General features: G+C 51.5%; 2 protein-coding genes across 3 annotated transcripts in view; one reads left to right on the top strand and one right to left on the bottom strand.

Moving 5' to 3' along the window:
• GFPT1 (glutamine--fructose-6-phosphate transaminase 1) overlaps positions 1–10,753 on the top strand; it is a 29,780-nt gene extending 19,027 nt beyond the window's left edge. Inside the window, exons 14-19 of one of the 2 annotated variants that reach the window (XM_071417787.1) lie at positions 115–272; positions 1,982–2,096; positions 2,737–2,864; positions 2,955–3,122; positions 3,615–3,776; positions 10,190–10,753. In XM_071417787.1, the coding sequence (XP_071273888.1) occupies positions 115–272; positions 1,982–2,096; positions 2,737–2,864; positions 2,955–3,122; positions 3,615–3,776; positions 10,190–10,219 (761 nt within the window). In that variant the 3' untranslated portion in view covers positions 10,220–10,753. Of the gene's footprint in view, positions 1–114; positions 273–1,981; positions 2,097–2,736; positions 2,865–2,954; positions 3,123–3,614; positions 3,777–5,098; positions 8,932–10,189 lie in introns of those variants that run through there. The other variant, XM_071417786.1, reaches the window with a different exon arrangement.
• Positions 10,754–17,769: 7,016 nt separating this feature from the next.
• The window catches only part of ANTXR1 (ANTXR cell adhesion molecule 1), a 46,369-nt gene continuing 44,887 nt past the window's right edge, over positions 17,770–19,251 (bottom strand). Inside the window, exon 18 of the mRNA XM_071417794.1 lies at positions 17,770–19,144. Within this exon, the coding sequence (XP_071273895.1) occupies positions 18,881–19,144 (264 nt within the window). The 3' untranslated portion in view covers positions 17,770–18,880. The remainder of the gene's footprint in view (positions 19,145–19,251) is intronic.

Raw genomic sequence — 19,251 nt, 5'->3', positions numbered from 1 at the left:
AGCAGCACTGAGCACCCATCCCTGTGTCCCCCCTTTGTCCCCCCTGTGTCCCCCCTGTGTCCCCCCTGTGTCCCATTGTGTCCCCCTGTGTCCCCCTGTGTCCCCATGTCCCAGGGGAGACTGCAGACACGCTGATGTGCCTGAGGTACTGCAAGGAGAGGGGAGCCCTGACCGTGGGCATCACCAACACCGTGGGCAGCTCCATCTCGCGCGAGACCGACTGCGGGGTGCACATCAACGCGGGCCCCGAGATCGGCGTGGCCAGCACCAAGGTGGGCGAGCCCCCAGGGCTCTGGCTGCATTTGGAGTGGATTTATTTTATTTTATTTTATTTTATTTGATTTGATTTTATGTTATTTTAATTTTATTTATTTATTTATTTATTTTTAACCTTTATTTGATTTTTTTATTTATTTTTTAAAATGATTTATTTTTAAAATTTGATTTTTATTTTATTTTTATTTTATTTTGTTTTATTTTATTTTTAATTTTTAAAATTTGATTTTTATTTTATTTTACCTTTTAAATATTTTTAAAATTAATTTTTTTAATTTTTAAAATGTGATTTTTATTTGATTTTTATTTTTATTTTATTATTTTATTTTTATTTAAAAATTATTTTATTTTATTATTTTTAATTTTTATTTTTAATTGTTGCTTTATTATATTTTCTTTATTTTATATTATTTTAATTTATTTTATTTTTATTTTAATTTTAATATTTTATTTTTAAAATTTCATTTTATTTTATTCATTTTTTATTTGATTATATTTTTAAATTTTTTAATTGATGTTTTAATTTTTAATTGATTTTGTTTTTTTTTTTTTTATTTTATATTTATTTTATTTTTATTTTTTAATTTATTTTTTTAGATAAGATAAAGGAAACTTTGTTTGCATGTAACTCCCTCACTGGCTGTGCTTTACCAAAGAAAATGGGATATTAAAACTATCCCTTTAACAAATGGGGGAAATGTTTTTGTACAGAATCCCACAGTTTGTGTCCAGGTAACAGGATTGTTCTGGCTGGGGGAGATGCAGTATAGGAGAACTTACTTTGCAGCCTTTCATTTGGGTGAAGTGCTGAAATCTGCTTTGGTTCAGTTAAATTTAGAGACGAGATGATGTCAATCTGTTACATAAATTCAGCCAAAAACCACATTTGAGTTTAACAGTTCATGGGGGAATTTGATAATGGAAAATTCATGAGTCTCTTACAAGAAACTCTTGAAGGAGCTGTTTGTCCTGTTGTTTTCACATGGCCAGCACTTCCAGCTTGGAGAGAAATGGAATTTTTCATTTTTTCTCTGACCATGTGGGGTGTCACCAGAGGCCAGACTGCAGCTTCAGGGTCCCTCAGGTGTCCCTCAGGTGTCCCTGTGACCATTCCTGCCCTGCTGTGGCCCCTCCTGTCACCTGCCTGGGCAGGGGTTGCCCCCAGAGGCAGGGCAGGAGTTCAGGCTCAGGTTTAGGCTGTTCCTAAAGAAGGGAGCTGGGACATCACAGCTGCCTTTGTGTTCCCCTGAGTGTGGCCCAAGGAAATCCCAGCTGGCTGGGAGTGGTGCTGGTGATGGGCTTGCCCCAAACACCTCCAGGCAGCACCTGCTGCTCTCAGGAGCCACTGGCAGTGAAGCAGGACAGGGGCACGGTCACAAAGCAGGGCTGGCAGTCAGCAGGGGATGGAGAATACAAAATCAGGGGATGTGGGATATAAAATCAGGGGATGTGGAATATAAAATCAGGGGATGTGGAATATAAAATCAGGGGATGTGGAATATAAAATCAGGGGATATGGGATATAAAATCTTGGTTGTTGTGTCTGAATCCCCTGGGGTGTGAGGAGGTCACTGGTGAGCCCTGCCCGATGAGCCCAGGTCCATTGCTGCTGCTGGCTGGGAACCAAAGCTGCCACTTGGAGAGCAAAAGCTGGGCTGAGATTTCCCGTGTTTGGTGCAGCAGTGGTGTTCTGTGTCCCCTGCAGGCCTACACCAGCCAGTTCGTGTCCCTGGTGATGTTTGCCCTGATGATGTGTGACGACAGGATCTCCATGCAGGAGCGGCGCAAGGAGATCATGAGGGGGCTGAAGGGGCTGCCAGGTAGGGCCTGGGGCAGGGGGAGCCCAGCTGGGCTGGGCCTGCAGGGAGGGACTGAGCTTAGGGCTGGGCCTGCAGGGAGGGACTGAGCTTAGGGCTGGACCTGCAGGGAGGGACTGAGCTTAGGGCTGGACCTGCTGAGCTTAGGGCTGGGCCTGCAGGGAGGGACTGAGCTTAGGGCTGGGCCTGCAGGGAGGGACTGAGCTTAGGGCTGGACCTGCTGAGTTTAGGGCTGGGCCCTGCAGGGAGGGACTGAGTTTAGGGCTGGACCTGCTGAGCTTAGGGCTGGACCTGCAGGGAGGGACTGAGCTTAGGGCTGAGCCTGCAGGGGGGGACTGAGCTTAGGGCTGGGCCTGCAGGGAGGGACTGAGCTTAGGGCTGGACCTGCTGAGTTTAGGGCTGGGCCCTGCAGGGAGGGACTGAGCTTAGGGCTGGGCCTGCAGGGAGGGACTGAGCTTAGGGCTGGGCCCTGCAGGGAGGGTGGCAGAGCTGTCACAATTCCTCACAGCCGCGTTCCCTCAGGTGTCCCCGGGCCACCAATGTGGGCCAGTCAAGCTCTGAGCCCGGGGTTTTGTGGTCCCTGCTGGCTGTGGGGGTGAGGGGGGTGTGAGCACACTCAGGCTGGGCTTTCCCTCCCCTCCAGACCTGATCAAAGAGGTGCTGAGCATGGATGATGAGATCCAGAAGCTGGCCACGGAGCTGTACCACCAGAAGTCTGTGCTCATCATGGGCCGGGGCTACCACTATGCCACGTGTCTGGAGGGAGCCTTGGTAAGGGCCTGAGATTAAAGAATCCCCAGAGCTGGTTAAAAACCACGACAGGGCGGCTCAAAGTGTCATGAATTCTTTCCCCCCCTGCAGAAAATCAAAGAAATCACCTACATGCACTCGGAGGGGATCCTGGCTGGGGAGCTGAAGCACGGGCCCCTGGCCCTGGTGGACAAGCTGATGCCTGTGATCATGATCATCATGAGAGACCACACCTATGCCAAGTGCCAGAACGCCCTGCAGCAGGTCATTGCACGGCAGGTGAGGCTCTGCAGAGCTCCAGAGGGGCTGCTTCTGACAGGAAAGGCATTCACAGCCCCCATTCTGCTCCCCTGGGTGTCTGCAGAGCTCCAGAGGGGCTGCTTCTGGCAGGAAAGGCATTCACAGCCCCCATTCTGCTCCCCTGGGTGTCTGCAGAGCTCCAGAGGGGCTGCTTCTGACAGGAAAGGCATTCACAGCCCCCATTCTGCTCCCCTGGGTGTCACTGCCCACCTGTGGGCTCCCTGGGTGCTCTGGGCATCTCACAGCAGTCCTTGCAGCAATTGCAGAAGCCTGGCATGGTCTGTTAAACCCTTAAATACCCCCCAGGGCACCTGAAGCTGTTTGGTTCTAAATCAAGCAGTAGATTTTGCCACTGGCAGGGAAGAACCCTCCAGATGTGCTTCCCTTCAGGGTAGAACCCTCCAGATGTGCTTCCCTTCAGGGAAGAACCCTCCAGATGTGCTTCCCTTCAGCCCCTGCCCTGTGTTGCAGGGCCGGCCCGTGGTGATTTGTGACAAGGAGGACATCGAGACCATCAAGAACAACAAGAGGACAATCAAGGTGCCGCACTCGGTGGATTGCCTGCAGGGCATCCTGAGCGTCATCCCCCTGCAGCTGCTGGCCTTCCACCTGGCCGTGCTGCGGGGCTACGATGTGAGTACTGCACCTCCCGGGGCTGCAGGGCTGCTGCAGGGCTGCTGCAGGGCTGGGGGATGCTGCAGGGCTGCTGCAGGGCTGGGGGATGCTGGGGGATGCTGCAGGGGCTGCAGGGCTGCTGCAGGGGCTGCAGGGGTTGCAGGGCTGCTGCAGGGCTGGCTGTGACCGTGTTCACTGGGGCACGAGGATGAGGGGAGAGATGAGAATGTTGACTCCATGTTTCAGAAGTGATATATATTATCATTTAAATATAAATAATATATATCATAATATAGATCATAATTATGATATAGAATATATATCATAAAATATATTTTATATTTTATATCATAAATAATGATATTTTATATATCATAAAATATATATTAAAACTATACTAAGAGAATAGAAGAAAGGATTAGAAATAGAAGGCTGGCTAAGAATAGAATAGAAGAATGATAACAAAGGCTTGAGACTGAGACAGTCTGGACAGCTGGGCTGTGATTGGCCATTAATTACAAACAATTCTATGAGCCCAATCCCAGATGCAGCTGTTGCATCCCACAGCAGCAGATAATCAATGTTTACATTGTGTTCCTGAGGCCTCTCAGCTTCTCAGGGGAAAAAAATCCTAAGGAAAGGATTTTCCATAAAAGATGCCTGTGACAGCTGGGGGATGCTGGGGGCTGCTGCAGGGCTGGGGCTGCAGGGCTGGGGGCTTCTCTGTGCACTGCTTGAGCTGCTGCAGGGCCCAGGGCCAGCTGTGCCAGCTGTGCCCAGCTGTGGGCAGTGCAGGACTGCAGGAGGCTGAGCTGGGCTGTGTGCTGGGGGCAGGCAGGCCCTGCAGGGCTGCCAGGGAAGGGAAGGCACAGAAACACTGCACACCCTGCCCCAACCTCTGCAGGGCTGCAGGGCCAGGCCCTTCTGTGCTGGGGGGAGCTCAGAGGCCAAACTGCAGCTTCAGAGTCCCTCAGGTGGCCCTCAGTGTCCCCCAGGTGTCCCCCAGAGGGTTTTTGGCAGTTGGGGGTTGCTGTTTGACCTGAATGCAGAGCCTGGCCCTGCCTGTTGTCAGTGACCCCTGAGCACTGGAGCAGCCTGGCCTGAAGCTCTGCTCAGCTCTGGCCCAGGAGCTGCACCAGCCAGGGCTGTGGAGTTTTGTTTTCTGCACTGATTGGCCTGAAGGAAAGTGAGGATGTGTTGGACTGTTTTCAGTTGGAAGGCAGACATTCCACAGGTTACAGAGTTCTACACAAACAAACAAACAAACAAACAAACAAACAAACCAACAAAGCAAGTGTGGAAATACTCACCAGCCTGTTCTTTCTCCTCCCTCTCTGCAGGTTGATTTTCCAAGAAATCTGGCCAAGTCCGTAACTGTAGAGTGAAAGATCATCTGAATCATAGGGGCAAAGGGGAATTAAATGAAAAGACTTTTTTTGGTACCAAAATAACTCGATTTTAAAGCCCCCTAGGTAAATCTTATTTTGGTAAATCGCTGTTTGTGTACAAGATCACCACAATTCCATTACATTAGTGATTGTCCAGTTGATTCCACGTGCTACATCAATAGCTCTGGGGTTGTTTTGGGTTTTTTTTTATCAATAGACTTCCATGAAAGATGTTCAATGGTTTTCCTCAAAGATTGCTGAGTCCTCCAGGTGAGGGGTTACTCTGAGCTGCTGTCACTGTCCCTTCCCAAGGTGACTCACCCCAGTCACTGCTGGGAGGGCTCTGAGGGGGTTCTCAGTGCCCTGTGGTGCCCTCAGGACAGCAGGACAGCAGGACAGCAGGACACACAACTGGAACAAGAGCCTGGGCAGGATTCCAGCAGTGAAGGGAACTGCAGGCAAACCTTTGGGGTGAGCTCAGCCCCAGGAGCAGGAGGGGATTCAGCACAGCCCGGGCAAGGGCCCAGAGGGGTTTTATCCATGCCAGATCCAGGGCAAGTGACAATCCTATGGCCAGGGGGACCCAGCAGGGCCAGGGCTGGGGGCACAGGGGTGGCAGGGCTGGCTCTGAGCTGCTGCTGCTGCTGCTGCTGCTGCTTGGGGCTGTTCAAACAGGGGAGCTTTTGCTGTGCTGAGGATTTCCCCTGGAACTGGGAGCACACCTGAGTGTGACAGAACTGAGTGTGACACACCTGAGTGTGACACACCTGAGTGTGACAGATCTGAGTGTGACACACACACCTGGCTGTGACACACCTGAGTGTGACAGATCTGAGTGTGACAGATCTGAGTGTGACACACACACCTGGCTGTGACACACCTGAGTGTGACACACCTGAGGGACCCAGCTCTGTGGCACACCTGAGGGGGATAAAAAGGCTCCATAAACCTGACAGAAATAACCTTTGAAAATTACCTTGGTAATTAAGGAGTCACCTAAAGAAATTGCCTTGGTAATATTTCTGTGACAAGCTTGAAGAGAATAAAAAAATGGCACAGAAAATACTCAAAATGACACAGAAAATACTCAAAATGACACAGAAAATACTCAAAATGGCACAGAAAATACTCAAAATGGCACAGAAAATAACCTTCAGGACTGAAAGCCTGACTGTTTCAGAGTCACCAAAGGGCAGTTATTATGTGTTTCCTAATGGGGGAAGGTGAATTTCCTCCCACCTTGCTGGGATATGAATTGGCTTTCCATAGGCACTGTCAGACCATGCCACAAGGTATAAAACAGTGCTGGGAATATTCCAGGTGCTTTACTGCCCTGAAAATGCCTTTAGCAAATGGGGAGTGCCCAGTTCCCCTGGCACAGGGGTTGTTCCCAAAGACTCCCTGGAATTCTGCTCTGTACAAACCCCCAGGGACTCTTGGGCTCGGTTCAGTGCCAGCTCAAGGCCCAGATGAATTGAAACCAATGAAATGAAATGCTGAGTGCCTGGAAAAGCTCCTCAGGGCCAGTGCATGTGTTTGTTAACCTGTCCCATCTGTTGGTTTGTGAGCACATCGTGCTGCCAGCGTCCGCTTAAGGACAAAAAGTGGAAACTGCTGCATTTTGGTTCAGCAAAGGCTCTGAGTGAGGCCCTGCCCTGCCCCAGCTGTGCCTGAGCATCACCTGCACCCCTCCCTGCAGGGGAGGATGGAGGGCAAAGCAAACTGTGCAGTGCTCCCAGCTGGGGGAGAGCTGCTCTTCCTCCTCCTCCTCCTCCTCCTCCTCGGGTTCCTCCAAGGCCCTGCAGGGCTGGGTCCAGGCTGGGCTGCCCCCGGCCCAGGGATGTGCAGTGCCCCATCCTTTGCTCTCAGAACAGCACCTGTTAATTAATATTAATTAAATATTAATATTAATTAATACATATTGATTAAAATCCCCAGGAGAGGGGATGATGTGAGGCCCTTCCTAGTCCCCCTGGCACAGAGCAGGGGGCAGCCAGCCCTGGGAGTTTCAGTGCAGGAGTTTCAGTGCAGGAGTTTCAGTGCAGGCTGTGATGCCCTGCGAGAGCCAGAGAGGACCAAAGATGGGAGTGAGGAGTGCCCAGCGTGGCTGTGGTGTGTGCTGAGCCCTCTGGGTGTGTGCTGAGCCCTCTGGTGTGAGCTGTACCACAGCAGCCCCTGCCCTGGTGGCTCAGGGACAGGCAGGGCCCCCTCCTGCTGCCTGGTGCCCAATCTGCCAAGCCCAGGGATGCTCTGCAGCTCACCCCAGGGAGGAATTTCCCTGCTGGGAGCTGTCAGCACCTCCTTGTTGTTGTTGGTGAAGTGGGAGTGTACAAAGGACTCTTTCTGCCTCTCCTTACCTCATTCTGCCCCCCTGTTGCATCTCTGAACAGATGATGTTTCTCTTTCCCTTAGAAAACACTTTTAGGATGTCTCGTGGTATTTATTAACAGCCAGTCAGTCTTCTGCTCTCCCAAATGAATGTTTTGCTTACTGAGCCAGTGAAACTCTCTCCTTTCTCGCTGAGGTGTTGAAAAGTTCAGGAGCCCTGTCTCTAAAATTGAGCCACAGGTAAACACGACCGAGGCCTTTTCCACCTGGGGCTCCTGCCCACCGTGGTCAGGGATTATCCTGGTGTGAGCAGCTCTGCACAGGCTCACAGGGAAGCCCTGAGCTCCTGGGGGGGTTTAATTCCCCAAAACTCAGCAAATTCCCCAAAGCTCAGCTCACCTTCCTGCCCGCCGGTTCTCACACTGATTCCACACTCAAATTAAGCTGCACGTGGAATTTGCTGCAGCCAGAAAGGTTTTTTTGGTTTTTTTGTTTGGTTTTTTTTCCCCCTGGCTCTGCTGCAGTTTTTTTTTCCCCCAGATTTTCTGTGCAGAGCCTAGCAGGGCCTGGGGCTGGGCAGGGCATCTCCTGCTGCCCCAAAGCTCCCGGACACCCCGAGCTGAGGGAGCCGGGACAGCTGAGGAAGGACAGAGACGCGGGCTCTGGAGAGGAAGGCTTCTCCCCAGCCTCCCTCTGAAATGAAATCTGCCCTCTGCAGTCATTCCTGCCTCTCGAGGAAGGAAGGGAAATCCAGTTTTTCTGCACTTGAACAGCCAGTTTGATCCTGATTCTGAATTCCTAACATTACAACTTCAGTTTCCGAGCCACCAAGGTCTTATGCGAGTGACGATTATCATTTTATTTAAGCAACAAGACAAAGGGCAGGGAGTTTTAGTGCAGTAAAATCATTAATGATGAAATAATTTTGACACCAGCTGGGCTGATTTGGGAGCTCTGCTCTGCCATTTGCTGCCACTGCCAGGGATCCACAGCTGGGTGGATGGAGGGAGAGGATGAAGTTAAGCAGCTCGAGCAGCTGCTCAGTGTTTAGCTGTGGCTGATTTTAGATCCTACCTGAGTGTACCAAACTTGCCTCAAAGCATGGAGTCCCTCCTCTTCACCAGGACAGGAAGAAGAAGAAACAGAAGTATTTGGGTTGGCAAAAAAAAAAAAAAGAAAGAAAAAAAAAAAAAAAGGAAAGAAAACTTTATTTGCCTTCAATTCAGTTTCTGTAAATAGAGATTTGAGTGGCAAACCCAGATTTCTCCCTTGTAGATTCTGTGCTGTACATATCCAGCTGGCTGGGGCTGTGGGACCAGACTGTGTTTGTCGTGTGCTGTAGCAGGAGATGTCTTATTCTGTCTGTAGTGTTTTATTCTCATTTGGGTTTTGTCTCTTTGCTTACTTTTTTTGTATCTCACCCTTTGAATAAAATCAAGTGCCCTACATTAACCAAATGGAATTTCTGGTCTTTAGTTAAATCCACTGAGGACAGAGGTGACCCCTGGGGAAGTTTAGGGCTGGGGGGACAAAGCAGAAAAGCTCAGGGCTTAATTCACCCCTGTCCTGCCCCATGGGGCTGCTCTGGGTCACATTCAGCATTTCATTTCTCACGTTTCACCTGCCCTGGCCTAACGCTCCAAGAAAGGCTGCGAGAGCCCCCTGAGGCAGACCCTGCACCTTAATTCTCACTGAATTATTATTCAATGATCACTGGGGCAGCAGCACAGCCCATCCCTGCCACCCACATCCCACAGGCTGGGCTGGAGCGCGAGGGCCAGGGCAGAGCAGGGGGCTCAGGGCTAAAACACACCTGGGTGCCTTCATCAGGGAATGCCAGGGGGACAGAACCGCGGAAATCCAGCCCTGGAAATCCAGCCCTGGAAATCCACCTCTGGAAATCCAGCCCTGGAAATCCAGCCCTGGAAATCCAGCCCTGGAAATCCAGCCCTGGAAATCCACCTCTGGAAATCCAGCCCTGGAAATCCAGCCCTGGAAATCCAGCCCTGGAAATCCAGCCCTGGAAATCCATCCCTGGAAATCCAGCCCTGGAAATCCAGCCCTGGAAATCCACCCCTGGAAATCCACCCCTGGAAATCCAGCCCTGGAAATCCACCCCTGGAAATCCACCTCTGGAAATCCAGCCCTGGAAATCCAGCCCTGGAAATCCATCCCTGGAAATCCACCCCTGGAAATCCACCTCTGGAAATCCAGCCCTGGAAATCCACCCCTGGAAATCCACCTCTGGAAATCCAGTCCTGGAAATCCACCTCTGGAAATCCAGCCCTGGAAATCCACCCCTGGAAATCCAGCCCTTGTCTCGTGGGTTCAATTCCTCAGGGTGACAGAACCCTGGAAGGTGGAGCTGATGTTTTTAGGGCTGCCTGTCCCTTTAGCAGGTGCAGTTGGTGTTTTTAAGATCCCTTTAGCAGGTGGATTTGGTGTTTCATGGTCCCTTTACAGGTGGATTTGGTATTTCATGGTCCCTTTAGCAGGTGATCTGGTGTTTCATGGTCCCTTTAGCAGGTGGATTTGGTGTTTTAAGGTCCCTTTACAGGTGGATTTGGTGTTTCATGGTCCCTTTGCAGGTGCAGCTGGTGTTTCATGGTCCCTTTAGCAGGTGGATCTGGTGTTTCATGGTCCCTTTAGCAGGTGGATTTGGTGTTTTAAGGTCCCTTTACAGGTGGATTTGGTGTTTCATGGTCCCTTTTGCAGGTGGATCGCATCGCTGCCTCCCGAGACTGAGCCCGGCCCTGCCCTGGAGCTGCTGAGGAGAGAGAGCAGAGCCAGGGGTGAGCGGGGCAGCCCCACCTGCCCTGGGGTGACACCAGCCAGGGGTGACATTGGCACTGAGGTGATGCCATCCCAAGGGTGGCACCACCCCAAGGGTGACACCAGCCCCAACTCTCTGCTCCCCAGCCCCCTAAATGTGAGCACTGAACAAAGCCCAGAGCCACCCTGGGGGAGGTGACACAAATGGGGAGGTGACACAAATGGGGAGGTGACACCCCCAGAGGTCACTGCTCGCTGCTTGGGTTTGCACTGGAGCTCTCCTCCTGGCTGTAGTTTTAAGCAATAAAAATCTGCAGGGATTCCCTTGGTTTGCAGAGCACAAGGGGAGTGTTTTGCCCAAAAAGGGGGAGCGTTTTGCCCAAAAAGGGGGAGTGTTTTGCCCAAAAAGGGGAGTGTTTTTCCCAAAGGGGAGTGTTTTGCCCAAAAAGGGGAGTGTTTTGTCCAAAGGGGAGTGTTTTGCCCAAAAAGGGGAGTGTTTTGCCCAAAGGGGAGTGTTTTGCCCAAAAAGGGGAACATTTTGCCCAAAAAGGGGAGTGCTTTGCCCAAAAACGGAAGTGTTTTGCCCAAAGGGGAGCGTTTTGCCCAAAAATGGGACTGTTTTGCCCAAAAAGGGGAGCGTTTTGTCCAAAGGGGAGTGTTTTTCCCAAAAAGGGAGTGTTTTGCCCAAAAAGAGGAGTGCTTTTCCCAAAAAGGGGAGTGTTTTGCTCCAGAAATGCCAGTTTGTCTCTGCTTGGGTGGTTCTTCTTTCCCTGCCAGGACACAGAGCTGAGCTCCCCTCCCTTTTCCCCCTTTTTCCTGCTCAGTTTTGGGGGTTTGGGCTCAGAATTCCCCCCCTGAGCTCCCCTCCCTGCTCCCCCTTTTCCCTGCTCAGGTTTTGGGGTTTGGGCTCCCAGTTCCCCCCGTGTCCCCTCCAGGCAGAGCTCAGGACCCCAGTCCTGTGGTGGCTTTGTCACCAGAGCCTGGCTGGACAGTCCCGCCCCTCGCTCAGCGCCCCAGGTATGGGGACAGCACAGGTGATAAATAATTGGGGTCACAAATGCCCCAACCCAGCCAAAAAAACCCCTGAGATCCCCACAGCAAGATCTGGGAGCAGGGAAACCTTGCAGGGTCCACAGAGTGCCCATAAATAACCACAGGGTCCCAAACAGCAACAGGGACCCCCATATTCAATTCCAAACTGGGATGGTCCACGGGAACGTTACCATGGGAATATTGCATTCCAAACGGGGATATTTCCATGGGAATATTGCATTCTAAATGGGGATATTTCCATGGGAATATTACATTCCAAACGGGGATATTCCCATGGGAATATTGCATTCTAAACGGGGATATTTCCATTGGAATATTGCATTCCAAACTGGGATATTCCCATTGGGAATATTGCATTCTAAACGGGGATATTTCCATTGGAATATTGCATTCCAAACGGGGATATTCCCATGGGAATATTGCATTCTAAATGGGGATATTTCCATGGGAATATTCAATTCCAAACTGGGATATTCCCATTGGAATATTGCATTCCAAACTGGGATATTCCCATTGGAATATTGCATTCCAAACTGGGATATATCCATGGGAATGTTCAATTGCAAACTGGGATATATCCATGGGATATTCCCATGGGAATATTGCATTCTAAACTGGGATATTCCCATGGGAATATTGCATTCCAAACGGGGATATTCCCATGGGAATATTGCATTCCAAACGGGGATATTTCCATTGGAATATTGCATTCTAAACTGGGATATTCCCATGGGAATATTGCATTCCAAACTGGGATATATCCATGGGAATATTCAATTGCAAACTGGGATATATCCATGGGATATTCCCATGGGAATATTGCATTCCAAACTGGGATATTCCCATTGGAATATTGCATTCCAAACGGGGATATTCCCATGGGAATATTGCATTCCAAACTGGGATATATCCATGGGAATATTCAATTCCAAATGGGGATGGTCCATGGAAATATTCCCATGGGAATATTGCATTCCAAACTGGGATATTCCTATGGGAATATTGTATTCCAAACGGGGATATTCCCATTGGAATATTGCATTCTAAACTGGGATAATCCCAAGAGAAGATTGCATTCCAAGTTGGGATATTCCATGGGAATATTGCATTCCAAACTGGGATATTCCCACTGGATAATATTCAATTCCAAACTGGGATATATCCATGGGAATATTCCCATGGGAATATTGCATTCCAAGCTGGGATATTCCACGGGGATGCTGCTGCTGTCCACATTATTTCACATACATCTCACATTTCACGTTTCACAGGCTGAAGGAATGCAGACATTCCCAAGGCTTTTCCTTTCCCAGACATTCCCAGGGCTTTTCCTTTCCCACAGACTTTCCACTGAGTCAGAAAATCCTGGAGAAAGCCCCCAGCAGCCCTGGAGAGCCCCCGGAGCATGGGGACAGCACCAGGAACCTTCTGGAGGCTCCCAAACCCCTGCGGGCGCCAGGGAGGGTTTGGGAGGGCGATTCTGCAATCCCCACTTCCCTTGGGAGCAGCCGTTCCCTCATGGCCCGGCTCAGGTTTCCACTCCAGTCCTGTGGGAGTTTTGGTTTCTCCATCCCTGTTGATGCCTCCAGCTCTGGAAAAGGCCCCGGGGTTTAATTCCTGTGCAGAAACGCAGAATTCCTGCGCAGAAATGCAGAATTCCTGTGCAGAAATGCAGAATTCCTGCGCAGAAATGCAGGATTCCTGTGCAGAAATGCAGAATTCCTGTACAGAAATGCAGGATTCCTGTGCAGAAACGCAGAATTCCTGGGCAGAAATGCAGAATTCCTGTGCAGAAATGCAGAATTCCTGCGCAGAAACGCAGAATTCCTGTGCAGAAATGCAGAATTCCTGTGCAGAAATGCAGAATTCCTGCGCAGAAATGCAGGATTCCTGTGCAGAAATGCAGAATTCCTGCGCAGAAATGCAGGATTCCTGTGCAGAAATGCAGAATTCCTGCGCAGAAATGCAGAATTCCTGCTCGGGTGCAGCTCTGGGCACATCCAGGACGGCCCTGGCTGGACGGGACGCTGACCCTGTGGCATGAGAAACCATTTCCCTCCTTCCCTGCGCCTCTCCAAGATATTTCTGTGGCATGAGAAATCATTTCCCCTCGTGCCCTGCACGTCTCCAAGACGTTTTTCCTTCCCACATCACCAGGAAGGGACCCTCCAAAACATTGAACTATTAAAAACCACTTAAATAATCGAAAAAGTTCTGGCAGCGTGCCGCAGACTTTCAGCCACTGTCTGCATGCAGGGTGATTTATTTTACAGCTCGTGGTGTTTTTTTAACAAGTTCTTTTATGGCTGTTTCTGAAAGGAAAAGATGCACTCCCCAGAGAGGGGATGCTCTGTCTGGCATTTCCATCAGCCCCACACAAACCCTTATCTCTGGCTCGGATTTGGGGCTTTCTCTGCCAACTTTGGGGAGAGAAAAGCAATTTCTTTCCCTGCCAGTGGAAGCTTGGTTATTCCTGTGGTGCCTGAGCCACTTTGTGTGAGATCCATTCGGGGAGGAATGGACACTTCAGGCTCTGTCCCACCCCAAAAAAATCAGGTTTTGTGTCAGGAGTGCTCTGGGTTCTGGGAGGAAAACGTCCAAGTGTGAGTTCCCAGCACAGTGAAAAACCACTCGGTGGAAATCAGCGAAAATTTTCTTTTTTTCCTGAAGATTTTCAGGAAATTGCAAGGAATGGCTCAGAGCCCATGGGAGGTTTGTGTATTCTTTAATAATAATAATAATAACATCGAGGCCAGCAATCAGGAGTAATGACTGGGTTTAACAAAGGACACATTGAACATGCAACACACAGAGGGGTGAAACATCCCTGCACAGCCCCGAGCTGACACCAACCAACCCCAAACCAGCCCCTCTGCTCCCCAAAATCACCCCAAACCTTCCCAAAATCACCCCAAACCTTCCCCAAAATCACCCCAAACCTTCCCCAAAATCACCCCAAACCCGCCAAAGCCCCCAGAGCCCCTCCCCAAAACCAGGGGAGCAGAGGGAGCATCCACAGAGCTCACGTGGGCAAGGAAAATGAAATAAAATAAACCAAAATAAACCAAAATAAACCAAAATAAACCAGAAGCTGAGCCTCAGTCAGAGGTTCAGCCCTTGGAGGCTGCCAGGCCCTGGCAGAGCTGTGAAGGAAGGGCAGCAAAGGCATTTCCCAGCTTTTTTTGGGGAATATTTCAGCCAGGGCTGGGCAGGGAAAGGTCACCCAGGCTACAAATGGCACCACGGGGGTGCTCCAGCTCTTCGACCTCATTTACATGGCATTAATTGGCATTAATTGGCATTAATTGGCAGCTGGCTGGGATCCTGCAGCAAGGTTTCACCCCCAGCCTTCAGTGGAGTCCCCAAATTCATCTTCGGGGTCCAGCAAAAGCGGAGTGGGGGCTTCTAAAGGCGCCTGAGGGATTTGTGGGAGCTGTTCCTGCAGCCAGGTTTGGGCTGGGCCTAAATCACAGCGCCCCAAAATGGGTGGGGAGGGACCTTAAAGCCCACCTGGTGCCAGCCCTGCCGTGCCAGGGACACTTTTCTGTCCCAGGTGGCTCCAGCTTGGCCTTGGGGACATATCCAGGGATGTGGAATTCCATCCCCACCCTCACGTGGGACAATTCCCTCCTAAATTCAAACCAAACACAAAATTCACCCCAGATAGGCTCTGGTTTGGTTTTTGTGGGTCACCAAATCCTATCTTCTGCAGAATTGTGGGGTTTTTTTCCAGCCAGATCCAGGTGCAGAAATGCCCTGCCCCAGTTAATGCCATGTAAAACAGGTGCTCGTCACTACAGGAAATATTTGTACATTTATATATATATATATATATAAAAAAAAAAAAGCAATACAACCATAAAGAAAAAAATACAACAAGCACAGCTTGATACGATAACATGCCATGAAATGTCATTGGCTTTATAATAATTTACTACAACTTGAAAAATGTTCTTTTATCCACAAGGGATGGGAAATGCTTCCATCTAACATATGGTAAGCATGCAGCAACAATATGTACAACAAAAATTTGGAGCTTGTTTTTCATTCTTAAACTGGATGATTACAAAGGGAGCATTTGAAAATTCTGATTTTTCCTAGCCTGATCTAGGCTTTATTTTGCTTCTTTAAATCTGCAGGGGTTGGGGTTTTTTCCCTTAGTTTGGGGAGAATGAGAATTTCTATGTACATCTGCAAAAATGCCATGGAGAATACACAGCTTTTACATTTCCCCCAGCAGGAGGTTTATTGGTTAATTAACCAATTAATTAACCCCCTTATTGGCTAACCAACACTATAAAAATAAAATTCTCAACGCTGTCTTGTGGAAAATCAAATTCCCCCCCAAACATTTTTGAAATGCTGAGGATCTGTGGGGGACAGGGATCCTGTGTTACACGGTCCCAGGTTTCACACCTTCCATGGTGGAACAAATCACAGCAAACCAGACCAGACTCAACCAAACCAGACCAAATCACAGCAAACCAGACCAGACTCAACCAAACCAGACCAGACCAGACCAAACCCAACCAAACCCGACCAAACCCAACCAAACCAGACCAGACTCAACCAAACCAGACCAAATCACAGCAAACCAGACCAAACCAGACTCAACCAAACCAGACCAGACCAGACCAAACCCAACCAAACCAGACCAAACCAGACTCAACCAAACCAGACCAAATCACAGCAAACCAGACCAAACCAGACTCAACCAAACCAGACCAGACCAGACCAAACTCAAACAAACCCAACCAAATCACAGCAAACCAGACCAAACCAAACCCGACCAAACCAGACCAAATCACAGCAAACCAGACCAGACTCAACCAAACCCAACCAAACCCGACCAAACCCAACCCAACCAAACCCGACCAAACCAGACCAAACCCAACCCAACCAAACCCGACCACACCAGACCAAATCACAGCAAAGCAAACCAGACCAATCCAAACCAATCCAAACCAAACCAGACTAATCCAAAGCAGACCAAACCCAACCAAACCAATCCAAAGCAAACCAGACCAGACCAAACCCAACCAAATCAACAAAACCAAAACTAACCCAACCACACCAAGACAAACCAGACCCAACCAAACCAGACCTAACCAGACCAAATCACACCAAACCAAACCAAAGCAACCATACCAACTAAACCAAAGCAACCAAAGCAACCAAACCCAACCCAACCAAACCAGACCAAATCCAACCACACCAAACCAGACCAAAGCAACCGAACCCAACCATACCAACCAAACCAGACCAAACCCAACCCAACCAAACCAACCAATCCAATCCAATCCAAACCAAACCCAACCAAAGCAACCAAACCAGACCAAACCAATCCAAACCAAACCCAACCCAACCAAACCAACCAATCCAATCCAAATCAAACCAATCCAAACCAAACCCAACCAAACCAATCCAAACCAAACCAACCAAACCCAACCAACCGAATCAGACCAACCAAACCAAGCCAAAGCCAGGAGCTCTTTGCCTGACCAGATCCCATCCATCCATGAGGGATCTCACCCCAGCTCGTGTGGAGTGGGGGGCTCTGAGCTTCCCCTGCCCCTGGCAGTGCCCGGGGGGGGCAGGAACTGGGACAATGGGGTGGGGGAGCAGCACAGGGGGCTCAGGGGCTGCTCCGTGCTGCCTGCACACAGAGCAGGGCTCAAAGGGGGCACGGGGAGAACAGGGAGAACAGGGGAGCCCAGAGAGAACGGGGGATCAGGGGATCAGGGAAGCACAGGGGAGCCCAGGGGATCAGGGGAGCACAGGGAGAACAGGGGAGCCCAGAGAGAACGGGGGATCAGGGGATCAGGGGAGCACAGCCTGCACACAGAGCAGGGCTCAAAGGGAGCCCAGGGAGAACAGGGGATCAGGGGAGCACAGGGGGATCAGGGGAGCACAGGGAGAACAGGGGAGCACAGGGAGAACAGGGGATCAGGGGAGCACAGGGAGAACAGGGGAGCACAGGGAGAACAGGGGATCAGGGGAGCACAGAGAGAACGGGGGATCAGGGGAGAACAGGGGATCAGGGAAGCCCAGCCTGCACACAGAGCAGGGCTCAAAGGGAGCCCAGGGAGAACAGGGGATCAGGGGAGCACAGGGAGAACAGGGGAGCACAGGGAGAACAGGGGATCAGGGGAGCACAGAGAGAACGGGGGATCAGGGGAGCACAGGGGATCAGGGGAGCACGGCCTGCACACAGAGCAGGGGATCAGGGGATCAGGGGAGCACAGGGGATCAGGGCCTGCACACAGAGCAGGGCTCAAAGGGAGCCCAGCCCCAGCTCCTCAGGACTCACAGCTTTGTCTCACCTGACCTGGCAGAGGGAGGGAGGCGCCCAGAGCCTCTGCCAGGGGTTCCCTGCTCCCCTTGCCCAAAGGGGCCAGGGCAGGTCTCCACTGAGTCTCTTTCCTCCACTCCCTTTCCTCCTTGAGAGTTTTTTCCTTTCCCACCCCCCCCCCCCCCCTTGTTTTGCTACAAAAGCTAGAACTGGTATTTCCAAAAGCATTTCTGTGCCTGGTAAAAACCAAGGTGAGAACCTTTGCTATTGACAGAGCTGCAGCTACAAAGGTGATTTCTCTGCTGGGGCATTTCCAGAGGGAGTTTTGTGAGAGCTGCTGGGGCTCTGGGGATCCCTTGGGCTCGGGGGGCTGCAGGAGGCAGGGGATGCTCTGGGCAGAGCAGGGGGCAGCAGAAATGCAGCCAGTGCATTTCCTGGCAGTGAGGATGATGAGGGCTGAGCAGGGGGAGCACACGGCTCCTCCTCATCCAGAGCAGGGCAGGCAGCTGCTACTTGTTCAGGAAAGGAAAAGAAAGCAAAACAAAACCACCCAAACCCCTCCCCAAAATCCCAGGTGTCCAGGCATGCCAGGTGCCCAGGTGTGCCAGGTGTGTCCAGGTATGCCAGGTGTGCCAGACATCCAGGTGTCCAGGTGTGCCCAGGTCTGCCAGGGGCCCAGGTGAGCCCAGATGTCCAGGTGTGCCCAGGTGAGCTCAGGTCTCCAGGTGCCCAGGTGCATCCAGGTGTCCAGATGAGCCAGGTGTGCCCAGGTGTGCCAGGCATGCCCAGGTGTACAGGTGTGCCAGGTGTACCAGGTGTGCCCAGGTGTGCCCAGGTGTGCCCAGGTGTACCCAGGCATGCCCAGGTGTACAGGTGTACAGGTGTACAGGTGTGCCAGGTGTACCAGGTGTGCCCAGGTGTGCCCAGGTGTGCCCAGGTGTACCCAGGCATGCCCAGGTGTACAGGTGTACAGGTGTGCCAGGTGTACCAGGTGTGCCCAGGTGTTCCCAGGTGTGCCAGGCATGCCCAGGTGTGCCAGATGTGCCGTCCTGCAGAGCGTCCCGTGGTGGCACAGGGGACCCAGGGGTGGCTCGGGGCTCTCGGTGGCTGCTGTGGCTCCCGGCGTTGGTGGCACTGATGCTCGGGGGGGGTGCAGAGAGGGGAGAAGGTTCCAGAAGAGGCCGGGACGGGGGGGGGCGGAGCTGCTGCGCTGTCCCAGGGCAGGGATGGGATATTGGGGGGGGGGGGGTACAGTACCGAGAGAGCCCCGGGGGTACGGGGGGGACCCCTCAGGCCGTGGGGCGGGGCGGGGGCCGGGACGGGGGCGGGGCCCGGGCGGGGGGCGGGGCCTGGGGCGGGGGGGGCAGCGGGGGCAGCGTGGAGGAGGGGGAGGGGGCGTGGGGGGAGCTGGGGGGAGGGGGGCTGTAGATGGGGGCGGGGCCGGGGGGGGTGTAGATGGGCGCGGGGGGCGGGGCGCAGGGGTAGGAGTTGTTCAGGGGGTACTTGGGGGGCGCCTCCGCGTTCTTCACCCGCGTGAAGTTGATGCAGCGGCCCTGGAACGGAGAGCAGGAGCGGGGGGGGGGAGTTACTGGGGCAGGAATCAGTAATTGTCACCGTCACGGCAGGGGATGGAGCCACGGTCACCTTCCCATCCCACCTT

The sequence above is a fragment of the Agelaius tricolor genome, unplaced genomic scaffold, assembly GCF_023055355.1.
Source record: "Agelaius tricolor isolate 1412-34295 unplaced genomic scaffold, bAgeTri1.0.p SCAF_70, whole genome shotgun sequence".
NCBI lineage: Eukaryota > Metazoa > Chordata > Aves > Passeriformes > Icteridae > Agelaius > Agelaius tricolor.
This window is presented reverse-complemented; position numbering and strand designations above follow the sequence as displayed.